At 44.3% G+C, this 20,214-nt stretch overlaps 1 protein-coding gene and 1 non-coding gene across 7 annotated transcripts in view; one reads left to right on the forward strand and one right to left on the reverse strand.

The window, feature by feature from the left end:
• The window catches only part of EHBP1 (EH domain binding protein 1), a 1,903,610-nt gene that overhangs the window by 1,610,211 nt on the left and 273,185 nt on the right, over nt 1-20,214 (reverse strand). For all 6 annotated transcript variants that reach the window (XM_086927633.1, XM_086927634.1, XM_086927631.1 and 3 more), the window contains exon 4: nt 6,736-6,789. In XM_086927633.1, the coding sequence (XP_086783759.1) occupies nt 6,736-6,789 (54 nt within the window). The remainder of the gene's footprint in view (nt 1-6,735; nt 6,790-20,214) is intronic.
• Nucleotides 15,098-15,181, forward strand: LOC147709029 (small nucleolar RNA snR60/Z15/Z230/Z193/J17). Its single transcript, XR_015296846.1, has one exon. It is a non-coding gene; the product is annotated as a small nucleolar RNA snR60/Z15/Z230/Z193/J17 (small nucleolar RNA).

A 20,214-nucleotide genomic window follows, 5' to 3' on the forward strand; every position in this document is an offset into this window, starting at 1 on the left:
TATAAAGCACTATAATGCTACTGGGCCATGTCCACACTATATGAAACAATAAAAATAGAAGAAACAAATAAAACCAACAAGACACCACTCCAAAAATACTAAAGGATAACTCTACAAGTATACCTACGATATGCTGTACAATAAATGGCCCATGAATTAAAAATTCATCCACCACCTTATGGTTAAGTTTCAATTTTACAACTAACACATGCATTCTAACATATGCAATAAGGAAACCCCAATCACATAGCATAACAAGCATTGGCATAACCAATAGATCTCGCCGATGGCACCTTATAAGTGTTTAGTTATCCAGCACAATATTCTTGGTGCACCAACATCAACTGTTGCATTGCTAAACACTTATAAGGACCCAAAGGCGAGACTTATTGGCTATGCAATGCTTGTTCCCCATACAATGGTCTAAAGCTGGATCACCAGTTGCAGAGCAGCAATCCTTATGTTTTTTGTAGCAGGATATGAATGCTTATCTAAAACATATTATGTGCCTTACAAACAGGGTATGTAACGACAGCTCATCTATAACATATAATAAGGGATGACATCTTAAAATGAACGCTGAGTAATGAAAGCCTTCCTAAGACACAGTCTGCTAATGCATGTCAACTCAAAATACATGACGTTCAAAGACAGCCCACCTAAAACACATTTTATACAGTGTGTCAACAGATGAATATTCTAATGAAAACCCACCCAAACACATCCGATGCCTCGCAGAAGATCAAACTTAGGTCGTCGAACTCGCGGAAAAGAAGCAGTGCGACGAATAATTGCAAATCAAACTAAGGAAGAACGGGCATCAACTAACGAGCGAAACAGACAAAGAATGGCTACAATACGTGCTGAGGAAGCAGTAGAGCGACGTGCAGCCAGACTTGAGGATGCACGGCTGCGAGCACAGCGATTTCTTTCATTTCCATTTAAAAAGACTGAGCCACAGCAACGCGTGGATGGGTACAGCTATCAGGATGGCAGACCGGGAAGTGGGTGGAGGGAGGGGGGAGGAGTTGGTTCACTTTGCAACATTAAGAAAGGACGCATAGAGATGCTGCGCAACAACTACAATTGACGCATAGAGACAATAGTCTACATATATTAGGGTCGACAGTTGGTTGCAGGATAGCAGACAGGGAAGTGGACGCATAGAGACAATAGTCCACATATTTTATGATGGACAGTTGGTGTCAGGATAGCGGGCCGGGAAGAGGTAGGGGGGAGGAGTAGGTTCACTTTGCAACATTAAGAAAGAATGCATAGAGATGCTGCGCAACAACTACAAGGCATGCATAGAGACAATAATCACAAAAACATATTGTATACCCACAAGCACTGCGATAAGGCTGGTCTGAATGAGGACATCCCTTGGATGTCACTCTGAAGTGTAACTCTGAGCCTAGAATACAGCCTCACTACACCTATCCCAGCAGAGTGAAATGATATCAATCGCCACATGAGCGCAAATAGCTGAATGAGAGATCGCCCAGAATGTATGACACACAAATGGGGTCAATTTCCCTGCTTTTGCCCATGTTAATTCACAGACACCTCCCAATTTTAGCTATGCACCATCTTTAAGGCTATTAACACCTTGGCTGCTGCCCAGATTTACCTCCTGTGCTGGGCCCCAATGTTAATGGGTGTGGTCATGACGGAACGGTTCCGTCATGAGCACAGCTCAACCGATGCTCATGATGGAACCGTTCCGTCATGAGCATCGAAGGGGTTAATCAGGGTGTTTATTTATAACTCTCCAATAATACTCTCTCAAAACGCTGTCTAGATGGATAAGCATTTGAGGTTAAATTCTAATATCATGAATACTCAGCCCTTGTACTGATTCCTGAAAATATAAGGTCTATTAGATACATACTTTGAGCCAGGAGTTTGAAATAACTACGGAGCCACAAGAATCAAGATCCCCGTTTTCTCACTAAAGGATGCGTTTTCAAGTGGTTGCCTTAAGTGTATATAGGGATATATAATTCACGCTCAATTTATTCGACTGAATAATTTTCACCAACAAAGTGCCTAATCATCGCGCTGTTTACTTCAACTTGTTGTCTTTGACTACATTTCCCAAGATTCTCGGTCGCGGGCTGGTGAGGTCATCCGCACCCAATGAGAATCGAGTAGCAGTGAATAAGGAAGTAGCAAGTTCCTGCCGCGGTACCTCCCCAAACAGCCCGGTTGGCTGCTAGGAGTACCGACGGACAGGTAAGTGCCATGCGATGCAGTTGGCCCTTCAGAAACGATGCGCGCTTTGTTAAGGATCGGGGTAAAACAAGCAGTTAAATGCGGGCCTCAAGCGAATGGGAGACAATGATTTGTTGTGTATAATAATCGTGGCATTCATTCTTCTGTGTTAATAGCGGAGGTATGCTCCCAGAAACAATCGCGTTTTTCGAACATTAAGCCACATCACTCGATTGAAACATTCTGGCAACTCATCATTTTGCATAAATAACGGTGGCAATAATGAAAAAATAAAAAATAAAAAATAGAAAATAAGAAATTGAAAATGTATTACATCATACATTGTTAAACAATATCGAGGTTGCCACTTGAGTAATGTTCATTACTACAACTATTCATAAGTTCATGATGTGTCTACTATTTACCTTGAACAGTCGACACAGACGATCCCTCCTCATGACACTTCTTCTCACGAGTAAAAAGCCCAACATAACCATTAGAATATAGAGGACTAGACAGGAAAGCAAACATCAAGCTAGCTCTTCGAATGAATCAACCCTATGAGTCTTAATCTGTTGAGCGGTCACAAAGTTTGTCACAACTAAATAATTTTCTATACTTTAGAGCGTTGCCCCATTGTCCTGAGCTGCTTGCCAGGTGAGGTGAAGCATGTTCCCCTTGAACAAATGAGGGTCACTTGACCTTATATGAAAAGAACAATAATTTAGTTTAGTTAGTGGTAACCCATACTAATGATGGTCTGTTATCCTACTTTGTTCTTGTGTTTGTCTATGTGTGTGTGTTTTGGTGACTTCGACATCTGGATTTCTTCTATCTAACCAGGAGGACTACCAGAAGTGAACAGGTGATATTTACCATTGTTGTTCACTAATTATTTTATTTCACCACTTATGAGCAGTAGCAATAAAGTTGATGGGTCCTGAAGAAGCGGCAGGCACCACTTTGGGCCTTTAAATGTCCGCAGGAACATGTCAACCAGAAAACCCAGTCAGAAGTTATTTGTTTGAACCATCTGACTTTTGTGCACTCTTTTGTTTTTAGTATTGGAAGTGCACGACTCCAGAATAAAATTAATATTGCGTACACTCTCCAATTTTATCACGAGCACACTCTTTTCTTTTCATAAATCACATATGCACTGCTTTCAGTTACAAACAGACAATATCCACCAATCATCTTGGTCATTAATATCACAGAACGATCCATCTCATTTTAATATCTTAAGAGATGGTAAAAATACGGATTGCCTACTATGTGAAGTAGACCAAATGATGAATTGGGCTGCACAGGAAAAGTAACTGATGGCCACTTTTCATATGGGGTAAATGTCCGGTTGTTTGCTCTAAGTTGGAAGCGTACAATTAGTCATCCCCACACACACATAGCCTTCTCTTTGCCTAAGACCCACAGTTACTTTTTGTGTTTTCTAAAGCTTGTTAGGGGGATTGTAACTGTGTTGAGGTCGTTAAATATTCCCTCTGACCCTCCACCCATCCTTTTCTTTGTTGTTACCCACAAGCATTGACAAATTAAACATATTAGAAACGTGCGCTTACTCTTTTCTTTCTCTTCCATTTAACCAGACTGAGCCACAGCAACGCGTGGCAGAGTACAGCTAATAATTGATGAGAATAAATGTACTAGCAATCTATTGATCGTTAGGTGAGCCTTCCTGTAGGGATGTATACAATACAAGATGCCTACAAGTCAAGAACACACAAAACAAAAAGCGAGCCAAAACCTCAGGCCTTCATCTTCCTAAACTCCATCCTTTTGCAAACCAAGCAGCTTCAAACTGCCTGTTTGCCATTGATCAGATCCCGCACCTCATGCCTCAACAGAATCCCTGCATCTTTAATGATATTGGAGCAATATGCAGCGAGGAGGGGAGTGGGGAAGGGGGCAAGGAGGCGAGTCAGGGGATACATGGAGGGCTGAGGGGAAACAGGAGCGGAGGAGAGCAGGGGACGAGGCAGAGAGAGGAAGACAGAAACTGGGGATGGGGGAGGGGATTTAAAACCGAAAGTGGTCGAGGAAAAAAAGAGGTGAAATAAACTTAACTGATTTAAAAAGAAAAGGCTAGAGGGTACCTGTAAAGACCATGGTGGACAGAGAATCGTGGGGAAAAATACAAGCCAGAGCTGAGCTGTTCATTCACAATAACGATGAACGCCATGGGGGGACTGAGAGCAGAATCGCTGACATGCTGCAGGTGGAGGGAGCGGGGAGCTCTGACTGTTAAATGCAGGGATATTATTGGAGAAAACGCACATGCCTAAAAGCAAAATGCTTCAGAGAACTACTCAAGTAATACCCAATATTGTAATATTTGTTTTGACTTCTCTTCCTTTAACTCTTCAAGCACAGAACTCTATTGTCCTATTTCAGCACCAGGTAAGTGTGTAAAATGACCTTTTAGACAGACGTCTAAACTAACCAGGGAGAGGAAGTGCAAAGCAGGAAAAGGAAAAAGTAAAGCTATGTACAACAACACCCAGGTGCGAACATGTTTTACGTTATATAAATATAAATTTAAAATACCAGACATTGATTTTGTATACCTAATTCAAATTCTGAACAGAGTTAGAAATACACAAATGTTTCAGCATACAAGCAAATATTGAGAGGAGGCGGGAGAGGATGGAGAAGAGGGAGGAGACAGAGCTTTGCAGCATAAGAGGAAGCTTTTACCTAAAGGGGAGCGCCGCACCCAACAAATTTAATTATCTCTGTATTTTATAATCTTGTTTTGGACTCTAAACGCTGCTGTTGCAGCTTCTGGGCGGGCCCTGTGGTCGCATTACAGTCTCCATGCTCCGTCGCCATGTTTTCCAGGAACTGATGTTTGCAGGCAGCTCAGAAAGTAATCTCTCACGGTACTAGAGAACAGTATAGAACACTGACATAATATGTAAAAACAGATTTTAAAAGTTAGAACTGTCAGCGAAAATGCCTGCGAGAGCGCAATCTAGCATTTTATTAGAGATTCAAGGAAAATGGGCAATAAACAGTAAAAGTTGCATCGTATGCTGTTTATTACTTTCAAAGCACTCGTGGATTTTTATTGTAATCCGCGCAGTGGTACCTTTGCAGGAAAATGTAAAAGAGAAATTCCTTCATTGTGTTAGTAAGGGCAATCACGTATTGTATTGCAGCCAATGAGGAGCAAGCTGCTGTGCTGCCTACAGAAAAAAAAACAAGCCCAGTAGTGGTGCGTGCGTGCACAGCCTTCACTTTTTAAGCACTGCACTCGTGCTTGTGGCACGCTACTGCTAGCTCCCGCAAGGTGGATGCAGCCACGAGAACAAGTACAGTGCTTGAAAAGTGAAGACCGATGGCTAAAGGCCCTCCTAGAGTAGCGCATGCGCTCTTCCTAGGAAAGACCTAAAAATGAGTAGAAAGTCTACTAGGCAGAGAAACCAGCCTTCAAACGAGATGACTCTGCATCAAGATGAATGGTGCACTTGTGGAATACAATTAATTATTCCCGCATGGTTTTAGAAAAGGTGGGGGGAAAAGGAAAATATTTAAACAAGAACTAGAGCTTACGTGAAGTTCCAATAACATCTATAGCTAACACTATCAATACTCCGGGTTTACCACTGGTTGTCAATTATTGACTTGTTTCGACACGCTATATTTGAGGTTTTTTTTTTAAGACGAGTTTAAATTAGACTTTCTAGCACCGTTTATTAAATACAACGGTCAACTAATTTCTCTCCAACTGCTCATCTTAATTTGGTGTGAAAAATAAAAGTGAGGGTTGGACTTTTATTATGCTTTTTCAAGGACAAGGATTACTCAAACTGAAAAGTAAGTGCTTTTTTAAGACTTGTTCAGCCTACCACAGGGCCACACAGGGTGAAAGTGTGTGGTGCAAAAAGTGGGAATCCATAAAGTACAATTAACACGGAAAGAGGAAGGCCGAAAAACACAGGGATGGTGGAAGGGTAGTACTCATCCAAAATGCGCTTTGTAGGATTTGTAATTGTGTTAGCACAGAAATGGCACACTAGTAGATTACCTGCTTTCTATGTACAGTAGCACACTAGCTGTGTCTGTGGAGAGACAAGCACGATGCTTTACCTTCGAAGATCACTTCCATAATGCATCTCTCCCTCACAAAGTCAACTTTGGTTTGATGCATGAGATTATACGGAAATCCTTTTATTTCAAATGTTTTTTTAGCAGTCAACGACACGGTTTGCATTGCATTGCATTGCAGAAAGAAAACAACGTCTGGGGTGAGAAAACATGTTGACAGCAGGAAAAAGCTGCAATACTCAAACATATTTACACATTTTGGAACCGATTTAGAGCCAGGCAGACTAGTGCCCTGTCACAAACATGACGACTATCCCGCCCACCTTGTTACAAGTGCCACAGACAGACTAACAAGTCTTCAAAATCTAAATCAGGCCCTTTATCTTTTAAAAGCACTTCACGCTAATAAAGCCAAAATATGACAGTTCGAAGAATGCCATACTGCATCTGCCTTACATTTTCGATGACAAACGTCCATTCTTTGTCTTCAAACTCCTCTGCATGGGGATCCTGAAACAACAGAGTTTATTCCTAGTTAGTAAACACAGCAATAACCTGGAAGTGTGATACAGCAAAACAGTGAAGGTTCGTGTGTTACTTATGCGAAAAAACACCGAATTCAGCAATGCATAACCAAAGGATATACTGTGCGATATTCATCAAAGACACTATACTATGGGCGTCACCATACAATCCAATTTGAGATTTATTCAATTTGAAACGCCAATCCGATGAACAAAGAACATGTCTCAAAACTCAAACAGACATCAAACAGAAAAACATTCTCGAACAACTAGTGTTGGTGATTGTTTGACATGCAGAACTGAGTAAAGAGCACTGTTTTTTCCTTTACAAGGGATTATGATTGTCCCTTTAAGATTGTATGCAAAGTAAACCACCAAAGAGCAGAGGTGTTTCAAATGGGTCTCACTTAAAACCCTAATTTCATCAAGAATAGGCAATGGAGGAGCTCCTTTATCATACTTTCTGGGAATGCGAGGGTGACCTAGTTTTCTAAACATAAGCATACGATGAACTGGTGAATGTGCCAGAAAGTGCATTGAATCTTTACTCACGACTGCCCATTAAAAGAGTGTGCAGAAAGGAGATGCCTAAACATTTAGAAAAATATATGTGACCAAGGATTATTGTTGACCATGAGAAATATTGCTAAGAATTGCGGCAATGCTTTGACTCCAAATTGTAGGCAATTGGCAAAGGCGTAGTAGGGACAGGTGTAGGGGAAATTGGTAAATTCATGAAGGAAGAAGAGGCTGCCCTAAAAAGGGCAAACAAATCTGAGCAGCGTGTGGGATGTGTAGAGGGACCTGAATTGATGCACACTGCACTTGTCCTATAGTGGGGCTTTGGAAATGAAGTGGGTTGTTTTCTATGCTGACACTGATGCACAGAATGTGATGTCCCCTGTTTTAAAAAGCAGAGAATGTAGCGAGGGGGATGTCCTACCAAATACGATCGTATATGGGGCAGATGGCTGGGACCAGCGAACAGAAGAGACCTTAACTGAGGGGGGGAGGTGAGATCCCAGGACTTGTGTAGGGGACACTCCATATATGTCTGCACTGGGCAATCACTTGGGAGAATCTGGGAATTAGCTATATGCCACATTGTAATGAATTATCGTGTTGCTGTTTTTTAAAAGCAATAACAATGTGGTTATTAAAAAAACAAAAACTGAGAGGTCGTGGAGTGGGGTGTGCTACAGGCCGACGATAGGGGTATTGTTGAAGCATTACGTTAGCAAATGACCTTTAATTTCAAGCTAACATCCGTTGTTCTTTTATTAGAAATTGAATTTAATAACTTAGCACTTCATGCTGGATTGGCTACTGTTTGTACACAATTACTGCACAAAAAGAAGCAGAAGCTGCTCGATATCTAGAAAAGTCAAAAACTAAATTTCGTGGAGCCTTTTGACATATAATTACCTGCCATGATATTACAACTGTAAAGCAAGGATGTGTTTATTTAGGGACTTAAGGATCAATGATGTAAAAGGCCCTCGAGTTGCAGCTTTTACATGTACACTCATGTAGTTAGTTTAGTAGTAACACTGCACAAGGTAAGATTATAGAAAGCTTGAACTGGGTTACGATTTGACGTTTGTAGCGAATGTACAACAAAAGCTGGAATGCTCCAAAATCAAGTACAAGTACCATAATTTAGCATTTCGGTACACAACAGAACTCTGGGGCGGTTACATGATGAGATGTGCAGTTTCAGCCCACGGTCAAATGTCTGTTTTTGCGTCTTCTGCGTCTAAAATTCATCCATATTAGTCAAAATTAGTCTGAGTTAATGTCTGAACTTAAGACATAACTGGTCGGAAACAGAGAGGCAATCTCTGTTCACCGTTTCAGACTTTTTCCGTATTAACTTCCTACATTTGACTTAGTGACATTCGCGCTATATGTTTTGCCTTAGGCGCAAAACGTGGCTTTGTACTGAGCCACTGCACTTTAAGATACAGCCACTCTTTTGATATGCGCCACACTACTGTCATCAACCTTATCAGGACAGAAGCACACAGGTAGAGCAGTTTTATCATATCTCGTATAAAATATCATACCATGAAACTAATAACATAGTAACAGGTGGGCATATGTATGAAGCTCAAATGGGTTAGCAAACGCCGAAATTGGCAGAATTTCGGCGTTTGCGAACTCATTTTCTCTAAATGGTATGTATGTAGCAAAATTGAGTGCAAAATAAGGAATCGCAAAATTTGCGATTCCTTAAATGTAATGTAAGAAGCATTAAAAAAAATGCAAATTGGTCTTAAGGAATCGCAAATTACCACCAACTTCAAGTTGGTGGTAATTTGCGAATTCCTTGAAAAATGCACTTTTTTGCATTTTTCAAAGTGCAATGTGAAGCACATACATGCCCTTAGGGCATGTATGTGCGCCACAAGTGCACCCATGCTAATTTCAGGGGTGCAACAGGGTGTCCTTTGGACACCCCTGCACCCTTGAAATTATTCTCAATTTGCGATTCTCAAATTGCGAATCGCAAATTGAGAATACCTTCCCATTCATTCCTATGGGCCTCCTGGCCCATAGTAATAAATGGGAAATTATTCCTTAATTGCGATTCGCAACTTGCTAATCGCAATTAAGGAATTTTAAGAAATCGCAAAAAAAATGTGATTTTCTACATACATACCAATTTGCAAATCTCAAATAGCGATTTCTAAAAAAATCGCTATTTGAGATTCGCAAATCTGAATGTTGATACATATGGCCCAGAGTTTTTTGATGAAGAGAAATGGTTGAATGGGTAATAAACATTAGCGGAAGAATTAGGAGAAATAGTTTATATATGTTTTTGTTACTGCTTTAATGGGCCGCAAGGCACGTATTAACAGGGCTGCTGAAACCCAAACCCTATTAAAGGTTGAGACAAGAAATAGATAGGAAGAACTGTGCACTCTAGAAGAAGGGATTAACAAACCCATTGTCACCTATTTATACATCCTCAGGAACAGTGAAAAATGCCAATTAAAGACAAAAGGTATTCCACCTTCAATGAAAACAGGCTTCCTAAGCGAACAATGGCCAACCCCTCCACATTCTCTTTTAACACGTCTGCTTGTTGCTACAGAAACAATGATTCAAAATACATGCACAAACCCAAACACCCCTTTTGCCAGACACTTTTTAAATATTTACAACATAAATCTACACACAAGCTGTGGATTATCTCTCAATACTAAAAGGTCTGTTTCACCATAAGCAAATCTATGTGCAAGCGATAGTCAACAGGTCAAATACATTCAATACACAATCTGCACTCCCTGTGTAAACTGTTTTGCCACTGTTGAAAGCACTCAACCAACAACCTCAGGAAGCAACACTGTTCAGGAAAAGAAACTCTCTACTTCTGCCTGCCGACATGGTTCACATGTGTTCTATTTGGGACATGATTAGTTCTCAAGCCCTGGGCCTACTGTTTGTATTCTTGCACTTGTATATTTCCATCTGTAAACGCAAGACTACAAATGCCAGCCTATAAGAAAGGATATGACCGGATATTCTTGTAAAGTATGGCACTGGAACTTTGACGATCGATAGCCTGAAATCACATTCTGTGGGAATTTAGATAGAGCAGACCCAGGAATTAAGGGATATTTCACTCACGAGTCTTTTCAGTTTCTTAATTTCCATCAAGAAGGCATAGAGGCTGCGACCAACTTGTGATTCCCCACTCGCACTTTCCCAAATGAAACCTACTTCAGCCAGCCGGTATCTCATTAAGGTCCTTTAGGCCTGGCCGAATAGCTGGGTCAGAGGACCAGCCAATATAGCATAGAACCATTTACCTGTGCCATGGAGAAAGATTGCTGCAGATTTTAGCTCTCCATTTGTCAGCCCGAGAAGCAACACAGCACCAGCACCTAGGTTCAAGTCAGAACAAAGAATAGAAGGTGGATAACAGGCCAGGAGCTGAAAATGGGAAATGACGGGATGCAAGAAGGCACAGTCAGGGGCTTGCAGGGACTGTGCTGCCAGGGTCCCCAATCCTAGCCTCACAAGCAGTCTGACATGCTCTCTGACAGGCGTCGACAAAGAGGGACTTTTGAAGTTTAGCAACGCTTGGGCAAGAGAATATTGTGAACCTTCAGGGCTCTATGTGCTACTTATACTAGTCTTCACTCTTTACATGCACACAGTGCATGTGAACACAGGCAAGTATTGAACTCCCTACAAGCCAACAGTTCATCAACTTGCAGTGGTGATAAGACTGTTTGCGCTCCTCTCCAGCCAATATTGGCCCAGTCATCACAGCACATTTACTTTCTGATGGATACATCTGCCAATGGATTCCTCACCTTGTGAATATCCCCTTCGCCAGCAGCATTCGGAAATTTTTTGTACCTCTCCGCGCCCACGAGGACGACGTCGTAGAACCATGGCACTGCTCGCGACCCGGCTGATGTCACTGGAGCTATAAAGGAGCCTCGTCGGCGAGATGACGTCAGTTTCCTTTTTTCCGCGCCGTCGACGCTAACGGTTTTTCTAGGACTCTCCGTTGTTACGCTTGATACTTTGTGTTTCTGGCTGTGTTCCTGTGCTTCTTCTTGTTTCCTTTTAAGGATGTCGTCGAGGAAGTCCGGGTTCAAGCCTTGCAGGGAGTGGAGGACATATGTCCAGTACTGATCCACACGAGGACTGTGTTTGGTGTTTATCAACGGATCACGACGTCGAGGGATGTGCTTGCTGCAGGAAAATGAATCTGAAGGCACTGAAGGGGAGGGAAGCGAAGCTCTTCATGGCGAAGATGAGAAAGGAAAAAAGAAGTAGGAGAAGGTCGAGGTCGCGGTCCAGGTCAAAGTCGACGTCGGGGCATGCTTCGAGAGATAAGAAGCACAAGAAGAAGAAGAGGCATTCTTCAAGACCCCATTCTGATAAAGAAGTGGCGCCAAAGTCGACCTCTCCATCTCGACAATGTTGTAAGGACTTCGTGTCTCCTTCGAATCCAGCTTCTCCTGAAAAGTCAGCTTTGCCTGCAGCCTCTCCACCTCGATCTCCGACGCCGGCTCCCTCACTGACTTCAATTCACTCTCCGTTTCCAGAAGAAGAGATTCCTGTGCCGGATGAGCAGGCGACTCCATTGCTGTCGGCGCTGGCTGGCCCGAACACGGTAACGCCTGCCTCAGATTCAGTCCCGGGGACCTATCCTCTTTTTTCAGGTCCGGGTCAAGATCAGTCGCATTATCTCAATGCTATGTACGAAGTCTTCAACAGGGCTATGTACCCCTCTGGTGCACCTTCAGGTCCCATGGGTGCATTAGCTTTTAATTTGGGGGTTCCTCAGTCCTATGCCCAGGCCCCTTTCATGCTTTTTAGGTCGAGGACTATCGGTTCTGCCGAAGGCAGAAACCGGAAGTCGGAGATTTAATGATTCTTAGAGTGCTGCATTTATCCCTCCCTCTTTTTGCTCTTTCTCCATTGGCTGGCTTCCTAAATGGAGGCCAGCCATTGGAGGAGAGAGCCGTCCCTCCAAAGAAGCCCCGTCTTTTTCGGATTTGGGGGCGTCATTTTTGCTGTTCTTTAGACAGTGACGTCGTCCGTCACTCAGAACAGCAAAATACGCCCCCAATTCCGAAAAATTTCAAAAGCTTGTGGCTGCCATTTTAAGTCTTCTTGTGATGAGGTAGGCTGCTGTCCTCGTTTCCCGCTGTCTTTTTCCCGCCCCCCCTCCCGCTGTCCGTCTCTGTTTCCGCCCTCCTCCCGCTGAATCGGTCGGCCGTTGTATTCTTTCCCTGCCGTGGTCTTTTTCCCGCCCCCCTCCCACTGTCCGTGTTTGTTCCCGCCCTCCTCCCGCTGATTAGGTCGGCCGCTGTGCTGTTGTATTCTTTTTCCCACCCCCCTCCCGCTGTCTGTCTTTCTTCCCGCCCCCCTCCCGCTAAATAAATCATTCAGTGGTAGCCGTCTTTTTTGCCGCCCCCTCCCGCTGTCTGGTTCCCGCCGTCTTTTTTCCCGCCCCCTCCCGCTGGTCCTGTCCCGCCCGCACAGGATTTCATCGCAACTGGTATCTTGAACGCCGACCATAATTGCAGGACGCTGAGGTGTGCGTGTTCAGGACTCGGGAGACGGAGGGAACAGACCGGAGCACTCCTGAGGAACGAGGACGAGCCAAATGAGGAACAAGGACGTGAAGCAGATGAGCTCATCGAGGAGCGAGGACGAGAAGCAGACGAGGCACCCCAATGACGTGCGGAGAGAGCCGGTGTTGAGCAGGAGGAGTGGACGGAAGAGTGGTGGTCACTCCCGGAGGACGTTGTAACGCCGCCGTAGCTCAGGAGAATTGCGGCCCCCGTGGTATGTGAAACGGGGCAAGGGTCACAGTAATCCGGGAAGATGAGGGGGGGGGGGGGGGCGAGTCCGAGGGACTCAAGGGGCATGGGCAGCTGGAGTGCTAATCTCTCGTACCTATTCCCTCACTTACCCTCATTTCCCGCTCACAGCCTTCGTTATTCACTTTTGTACCACACCCTAAGTCTTGTAACCGCGGTTAAATAATCACTGTTTTTGGGGGAAAGTATATGCAATAGAACAGAGCCCAATGGGGGACTTTCCAATCTGCACCTCACACTAGTTTATTTTTTTTGTAAATTGTCCTGCGCACAATTACTGCGGGGAAAAATAAATGCACTTTAGCACTGGTCAGCAGAGTCCTATGGCCAACAAAAAGAATCCGTAAAAAGAGACGGCAAGCAGGCAAAACGGTCAGGGGAGGACACCCTAAGGCTGACAGATCTAACACTCTAATATAACACTGTCACTGTCCTTCAAACTAAGGTCATTATTAGGTCACAGGATCTTCCTGTATATTTAATTTTGTGGGCCCACATTGTACAAACTAAGTTTTTGTTCAAATGTATGCAACTTTGGTTTTCATGCTGCAACTCTATCTTAATCTGGTGCCTCAAAAGCCCCGGTGAGCTTATCATTGCCTATTCTACTGCTCGGGACCCAAGGACTCCACGCGACGCGACTAGACACTGTAAAACAATGGACGACCGCAGCGCAGTTATATGATGTCTGGTGGATGGGTTAGCCGGTGAAGATAGAATACTCTTACTATGTTATTGGTAGAAGGGGTGTGCAGTTCCACAAGGTAAGAAATGTGAGAGGGATTAGAGATCCAGGGAGAGGAATGTGCTCCAATAGGAACACGGGCCCTCACACACCGGATGTGTATTATGCTTCATCATTGGGCTAGCTCCTCATCATGCCGGCGCTGCAATGCCCACTAAGGGGGGCTTTGCCAGAAATATTTTTCTCAGCCATCTGGTGAAGTGGGGGTATGTGGCCTCGAGTGTTGTTTGTAGAGTCACTGTTGCATGACTGATCACCATTACACAAATTGAATTCAGTCACAATGTAGTGAAGTTTTTTTCCTGAGGTCCTGAAGAATGGCCACATGATCACTACTGACATATACAAGGCGAAAAACATGGTGAGCGTGTTTTAGATCAATTTATTCACCATGCTAACTAGGGCCATTATTTTCTTGATTAGCACTTCACTTTTAATTAGGTGAATGAGCTCAATCTTAGTCTGACCCTCTGAACTGCCATTTCTAGCCTTGTCTTCAAAGAAATGTTGCTGGATCGCACCAGGACACGACACCTCTGGGTGCCCAGACACCTGCCGCCCCCTCCCGCTGTCTGTGTCCTGCCCGCACAGGATCTCAGCATCGCAACTGGTATCTTGAATCAGAGTGCTGCTGCAACTCGGGAATGTGTCGTAACAAGGTACACTTGCAGCTGAAAGTGCACAGGGCTGACTGGCATGGAAATGTACCCGTAGATAACGTGCTCACTAAAATACTGCTTTCATAATTGCAGGACCACATTTGCTGAAAATTGCACTGGGTCTGAGGTGACCGAGAACAAGCTGATTACATTTCAGTGGGCTGCCAATGGACGTGGCGCTGGAGAAACAGGACGTGCCCGGATGAAGCTGGTAAGTGGTGGTTGAAGGTGTTTAAATTCTCGTGTCAGTTTGTTTTCCTCACTAGATTGATATGGTTATTTTGTTGATGAAAGGGATGTAATTTTACTTAATCGTTTTTAGCCAAGTCACACTATCAGAAGTACACGTTTATCACCAGAGAGCTTTGCATGAAACTTCATAAATCGCTCGAGGGCATGTGCTGCGTGCTAGCCCCTGCCCTAGTTAAACGACTTCTCAGGCAGGATTCCTTTGTGTTTCTTAGAGGGTGCCCGGCATGTAGTACTGTTAGTGTGTACTGCATAATAGTAGCACGCGATGGGTCTGCGCCGAGATCGATATCATGATGATCACATAGTTCAGCAGATGAACAGTGGTGAATAAGAGCTCTTGTCTTTCGCTCCTATCTGATGTATGCAATCGTTTTTTGGTAGTTTGGGGTCACCTGTTCAAAATGCCCGCTTATTGTCTTCTTTCCTCAAATGCTTAGGTGGCAAAAGCAAGAAACCTAATATGAATATTCAGACTATCCCAAAACAATTTATAGCACACTAAACTTAACCTGAAAATTGCAAGATGCGATATATATTATTATGACATCGTTCACTAAATTCCAAGAAATGGAAGAAGGGATGTACAGCGGCTTCAATTGAAAGGTTTAACAAAAAATGCTTTAGTAAGTATTGGAGTATTTCATAAAGAGAAAAAAAAAGCTTTTTAAATGAGAAGATATGTAACTCATTATTGAATAACCTTCAAACGATGTTAAAAGCTCAGAACGCACCAACTCATCCATCTGGGCCCTGGATATCCCCAAGGGAAATAACCTTTTTATTTTATAATAAAATGGAAGAAAATTGTGGTGTCCTTGGAATGCCATTTTTTGCTTGCTCTTTGAAGCTCTCTGGTATTTTTTATCCGGTGTTGCCCCTCTCTGCTTTTGACAGCATGTTAAAAGTCGAGTCGAGTGGTTGTTTTGGTGAACCGTGATCCGGATTTCAGCGCTTCAAATCCCAGTCCGGGCCTCTGTTTCCCCTTAAAGCCCCTCTAACTAGCTTGGGCCTTGCCTGTTCGCTCTGGTGCCCTGGTCCTTCCTCACCTCCTGTTTGGGGTTTTGGGAATGTGTTTGGAGATCACTTTACAAAAGGCGCTGCAGCCTCTGAGGGATCCCTCTAACCCAAGGCCTGCTCCCAAGTGACAGCAGGCTCTCTCGATGGAGACAGGCCAAAGCAGGCCCACCAACTCCCAGGGGTGCTCCCCTCCCGCTGTCCGTGTCTTTTTCCCGCCCCCTCCCGCTGATGAGGTCGCTCTCGTTTCTCTTGAGCCTGGAGAGTTTTGCGGTGTATCAGGAAACTGTTGCCTTTTATGCCAGGTCCATCATGGGCAGTTGAACGAGCGCTAATGAGCCTTGGATAGATTGTTCTTGTTTCTCCTGACAGCTTATGCGTGCTGATCAGCGGCATGAGAGGTAAGTGCCGGTCTTGGGGTGGGAGGTATTTGTAGCATGCTTGTTTGTTGCTTATTGTTAGCATGCATTCCACATCACCCTCAAACACACTACCTCACAACTTTACTCTTTCTCTATCTCACTAGCTCACTCTCTCTCTATCTCACTACCTCACTCTCTCTCTTTCTATCTCACTATCTCACTCTCACTATATCACGACTCACTCCCTCAAAAAATCACTACATCACTCTCTCACTAACTCACTCTCTATCTCACTACCTCACAACTTCACTCTCTCTAACTCACTACCTCACTCTCTCTCTATCTCACTACCTCACTCTCTCTCTTTCTATCTCACTAAGTCACTTTCACTCTCTCTTTCACTACCTCACTCTCTATCTCACTACCTCACAAACTCACTCACTGTTTCTATCTCACTACCTCATAACATCCCTCTCTCTCACTACCTCACTCTCTGTCTCTCACTACCTCACTCTCTATCTACCTCTCTCACTACCTCACTCTTTCTATCTCACTAACTCACTTTCACTCTCTTTCACTACCTCTCTCTATCTCACTACATCACAACATCACTCTATGCTTATATCTCACTACCTCACAACATCCCTCTCCCTCACTACCTCACTCTTTCATTACCTCACTCTCTATCTCACTACCTCACTCTATCTACTTCACTCTCTCCCACTACCTCACTCTCTCTCTATTTCAATACCTCACTCTCTCTCTCACTACCTCACTCTCTCTCTGCTAATGCAATAGGTATCACATATGCAAAAAAAAGCTAATACCAATTGAAATGACAATGCCATTTATTTAGGGATACAAAAAAGATTAAAAAAAATAATGAGCAATACCAATAGCTCTACCTATAATATTGCCGAGACCATTGCATTGTAAATGCTTGTTATTCCTGCGGCGCCGTCTTGGCATTTCCCGGCGCTGAGGACATCGACGCCGTTTCCATCTCTCCGGCGCCTTCTATTCGACCTCGTTCGGTGCAGGTGGCGCTGTCGGATCCGTGCACGACGCCGGCTCCGAATCTGACGGAGTCGATCTTGGCTACATCGACGCCTGCACCTAGAATAAGATCTAGGAGAGAAGCCCAGAGGGTTGTAGAAGAACAGAGGTATCAGATGGAGGAGATGGAGGAAGGTGAGGTTCAGGACTCAGATTAAAATGTTGCTGAGTTAAGGGAAGCAAGTGGCCTTGATATCTCTCCAGAGTGGGAACTTTCACCTGCATCTGATACTCCTTCTAAGGATGTGATCCCATATCACACAGTGATCAAAAAGGCAGCAGAACTTTTGGATCTTCAGCTTCCCACTACTGTGTTTAAGTCGAACATTTTAACAGAAATTCTTCATTCACCTCCTTCTGTAATTGAACCTCTACTGCCATTCAATGAGGCAATCACTGACCCTGTGATGGAGGTTTGGCGCAAGCCTTTTTCAGCTCCTGCAGTTTCCAAAACTATTGCACGGAGATACAGGGTGGCTCCAGGGGATCCTGACTTTGTATCTTCCCATCCTTCTCCTGAGAGCCTTGTTTTTCAGGCTGCCGGTTCAAAAAGATCTTCAGGTGCATTTCCACAATTTCTGGCGTACAGAGAGTCGATGAAACTTGACCAATCTGAAAAGAAAGTTTTCTCTTCAGCAAGCATGGCACTAAAGTCAACTAATGCCACCTGTCTTATGGGTAGATATATCCATGCTTTATTGGATTCGGCTAAACAGCTCGCACCTAAGTTGTCCGAGGAGGATAGAAAGAATTTTGAGGAAGTGTTACATGATACTCAGGCGGCTGCACGTCAGGTGATACAAAGTTGATTAAACACTGCTGACTGTCGCAGGAATCATGGGATCTTCTGTGGCTACAAGGAGTGCATGGCTGAAGTCCTCGGCAGATGTTCAAGCTACGCTTTTAGACCTACCGTTTGATGGTTCAGGACTTTTTGGGAAAAAGGCAGATGCTGCTTTAGAGAGATTTAAAGACAGCAAGGCAACAGCCAAATCTCTTGGTCTTCAAGGTCAAACTAGAGGCTCATCGTTCAGGAGATACAGAGGATTTAGGAGGTTGTCCTTTCGGACATATAGGCAACCTCAACAGCAGCAACAAAAACCCTTGTACACATCCTACAGGGCAAAAACAGAGGTCGCCCACGAGGCCATCAGCCCTCCTCCTCCCTTTTCTCTACCTCCCCCTCTCTTACCACAGCAAAGCAGTCCTAGATCAACCATTCTGGATCATGTTGGTCCTGTGGGGGGGGGTCGGCTTACTCACTTTCTGCAAGATTGGGAATCGGTCACTACAGACCTTTGGGTTCTCAATCTTGTGGAGAATGGGTATGCCCTTCTCTTGCAGGAATTCCCTCCAAATTACCCTCCTTGCCAAGGGGCTTGCTCGGAGGACCACATTCATTTCCTGCAAGAGGAAGTCTTAACATTATTGAAAAAAGCTGCAATAGAGGTGGTTCCAGAGTGGGAGAGGGGTCAGGGATGCTACTCCTGGTATTTCCTGATACCCAAGAAAGATGGCAGGTTACGTCCAATGCTGGATCTCAGGATCTAGAACCTTTTTCTGAAGCAAGAAAAGTTCAAGATGCTCACCCTTGTGCAGGTTCTTCAGGCGCTACAGCAAGAGGACTGGATGGTGTCGATTGACTTGCAGAACACGTATTCTCATATCCCGATCCGGAGGTGGCACAGGAAGTATCTGTTTCACGGTGTGGTCGCAACATTATTAGTTTGTGGTTCTCCCGTTTGGACTTACTACTGCACCTCGAGTCTTCACCAAGGTGATGGCAGTGGTGGCAGCCCCTCTCAGGAGATCGGGGACTCCAGCTTTCCCCTCTCTGGATGACTGGCTGCTCAAAGCGGAGTCGCCAGAGAAGGTGCTTCATCATCTGCAGGTGACAACTCAGCTGTTGTAAACATTGGGTTTTTCGATAAACGTTCCCAAGTCTCGCCTGGTGCCCTCTCAGCGCAACCTGTTCATAGGGGAAGTACTGGACACTACGGTCGGTCGAGCATTCCCTCCTCCACAAAGGATTCTCAACATTCAGGAAATTATTCCCTTGTTTTACAATGGAGCGGTCGTTCCAGTCCTGAAGGTCCTCCGCCTGCTCGGTCTGTTTGCTTCCTGCATTCTTTTGGTCAACTATGCACGCTGGCACATGAGGGCGCTCCAGTGGTGACTTCGCAGGCAGTGGTATAAACACAACGGAGATCTCAAGGAGTCGATCAGGTTCTCCAGAGAAGCTGCTGCGGTCTGTCTTGGTGCAGCGTCAACAAGCAGGGAGGAGTGGGGTCGCATTGTCTCTGCAGTGAGGCTCTGTGTCTCTGGTCCTGGGTTCAGGACAATCATTTTTTTTTTCAACTTCTTTTTATTGGTTTTCATTTCAAAACGTAAACATTCATGTATCAGCACCTTGCATTTCTCGACATATAGCACAGGTCTAGTACAACATCCCATGCATCATTTATTTGGAACAATAAACGCATATGTCTGTTACAATATTATTAATTTCACCAACAACGTCTCATAGAGGAGGCAATCCAGAACAACACTTCCTCAATAACACAGTTCTAATACCCCCTCCCGCTGTGTGCAGTGACAATCAAACCTAAAGGGGTGACTTATTTATCAGATCTGGCTTCTCTCCATGCTGGGTACCCACTACTCAGACCTCTGACATCCCAATATATCACATCTGGTAGTCGTTTATCAAAGCTGTCCCTTTATGACAGTTACTTATATCTCAGCTCGCTGTCTCACATGGATGCACCTGCAGATAGCACTGTAGAGGTGCCCATATGTCTCTAGACCTCGATGATATTGGCAGCAGCTCCGCATATGTCAATAATCGTTCCTGGCACATTACTAAGTCAGCAATCCAATCTTTGAACTTGGGAGCGCTTCCTCGGCCCCACCGGCATGCAACCCTTCTTTTAGCCAAAAGGAGTGCCAGTGCTGTGAACTGACGGT

This window comes from Lissotriton vulgaris, chromosome 6 (assembly GCF_964263255.1).
Source record: "Lissotriton vulgaris chromosome 6, aLisVul1.2, whole genome shotgun sequence".
NCBI classification, from domain to species: domain Eukaryota; kingdom Metazoa; phylum Chordata; class Amphibia; order Caudata; family Salamandridae; genus Lissotriton; species Lissotriton vulgaris.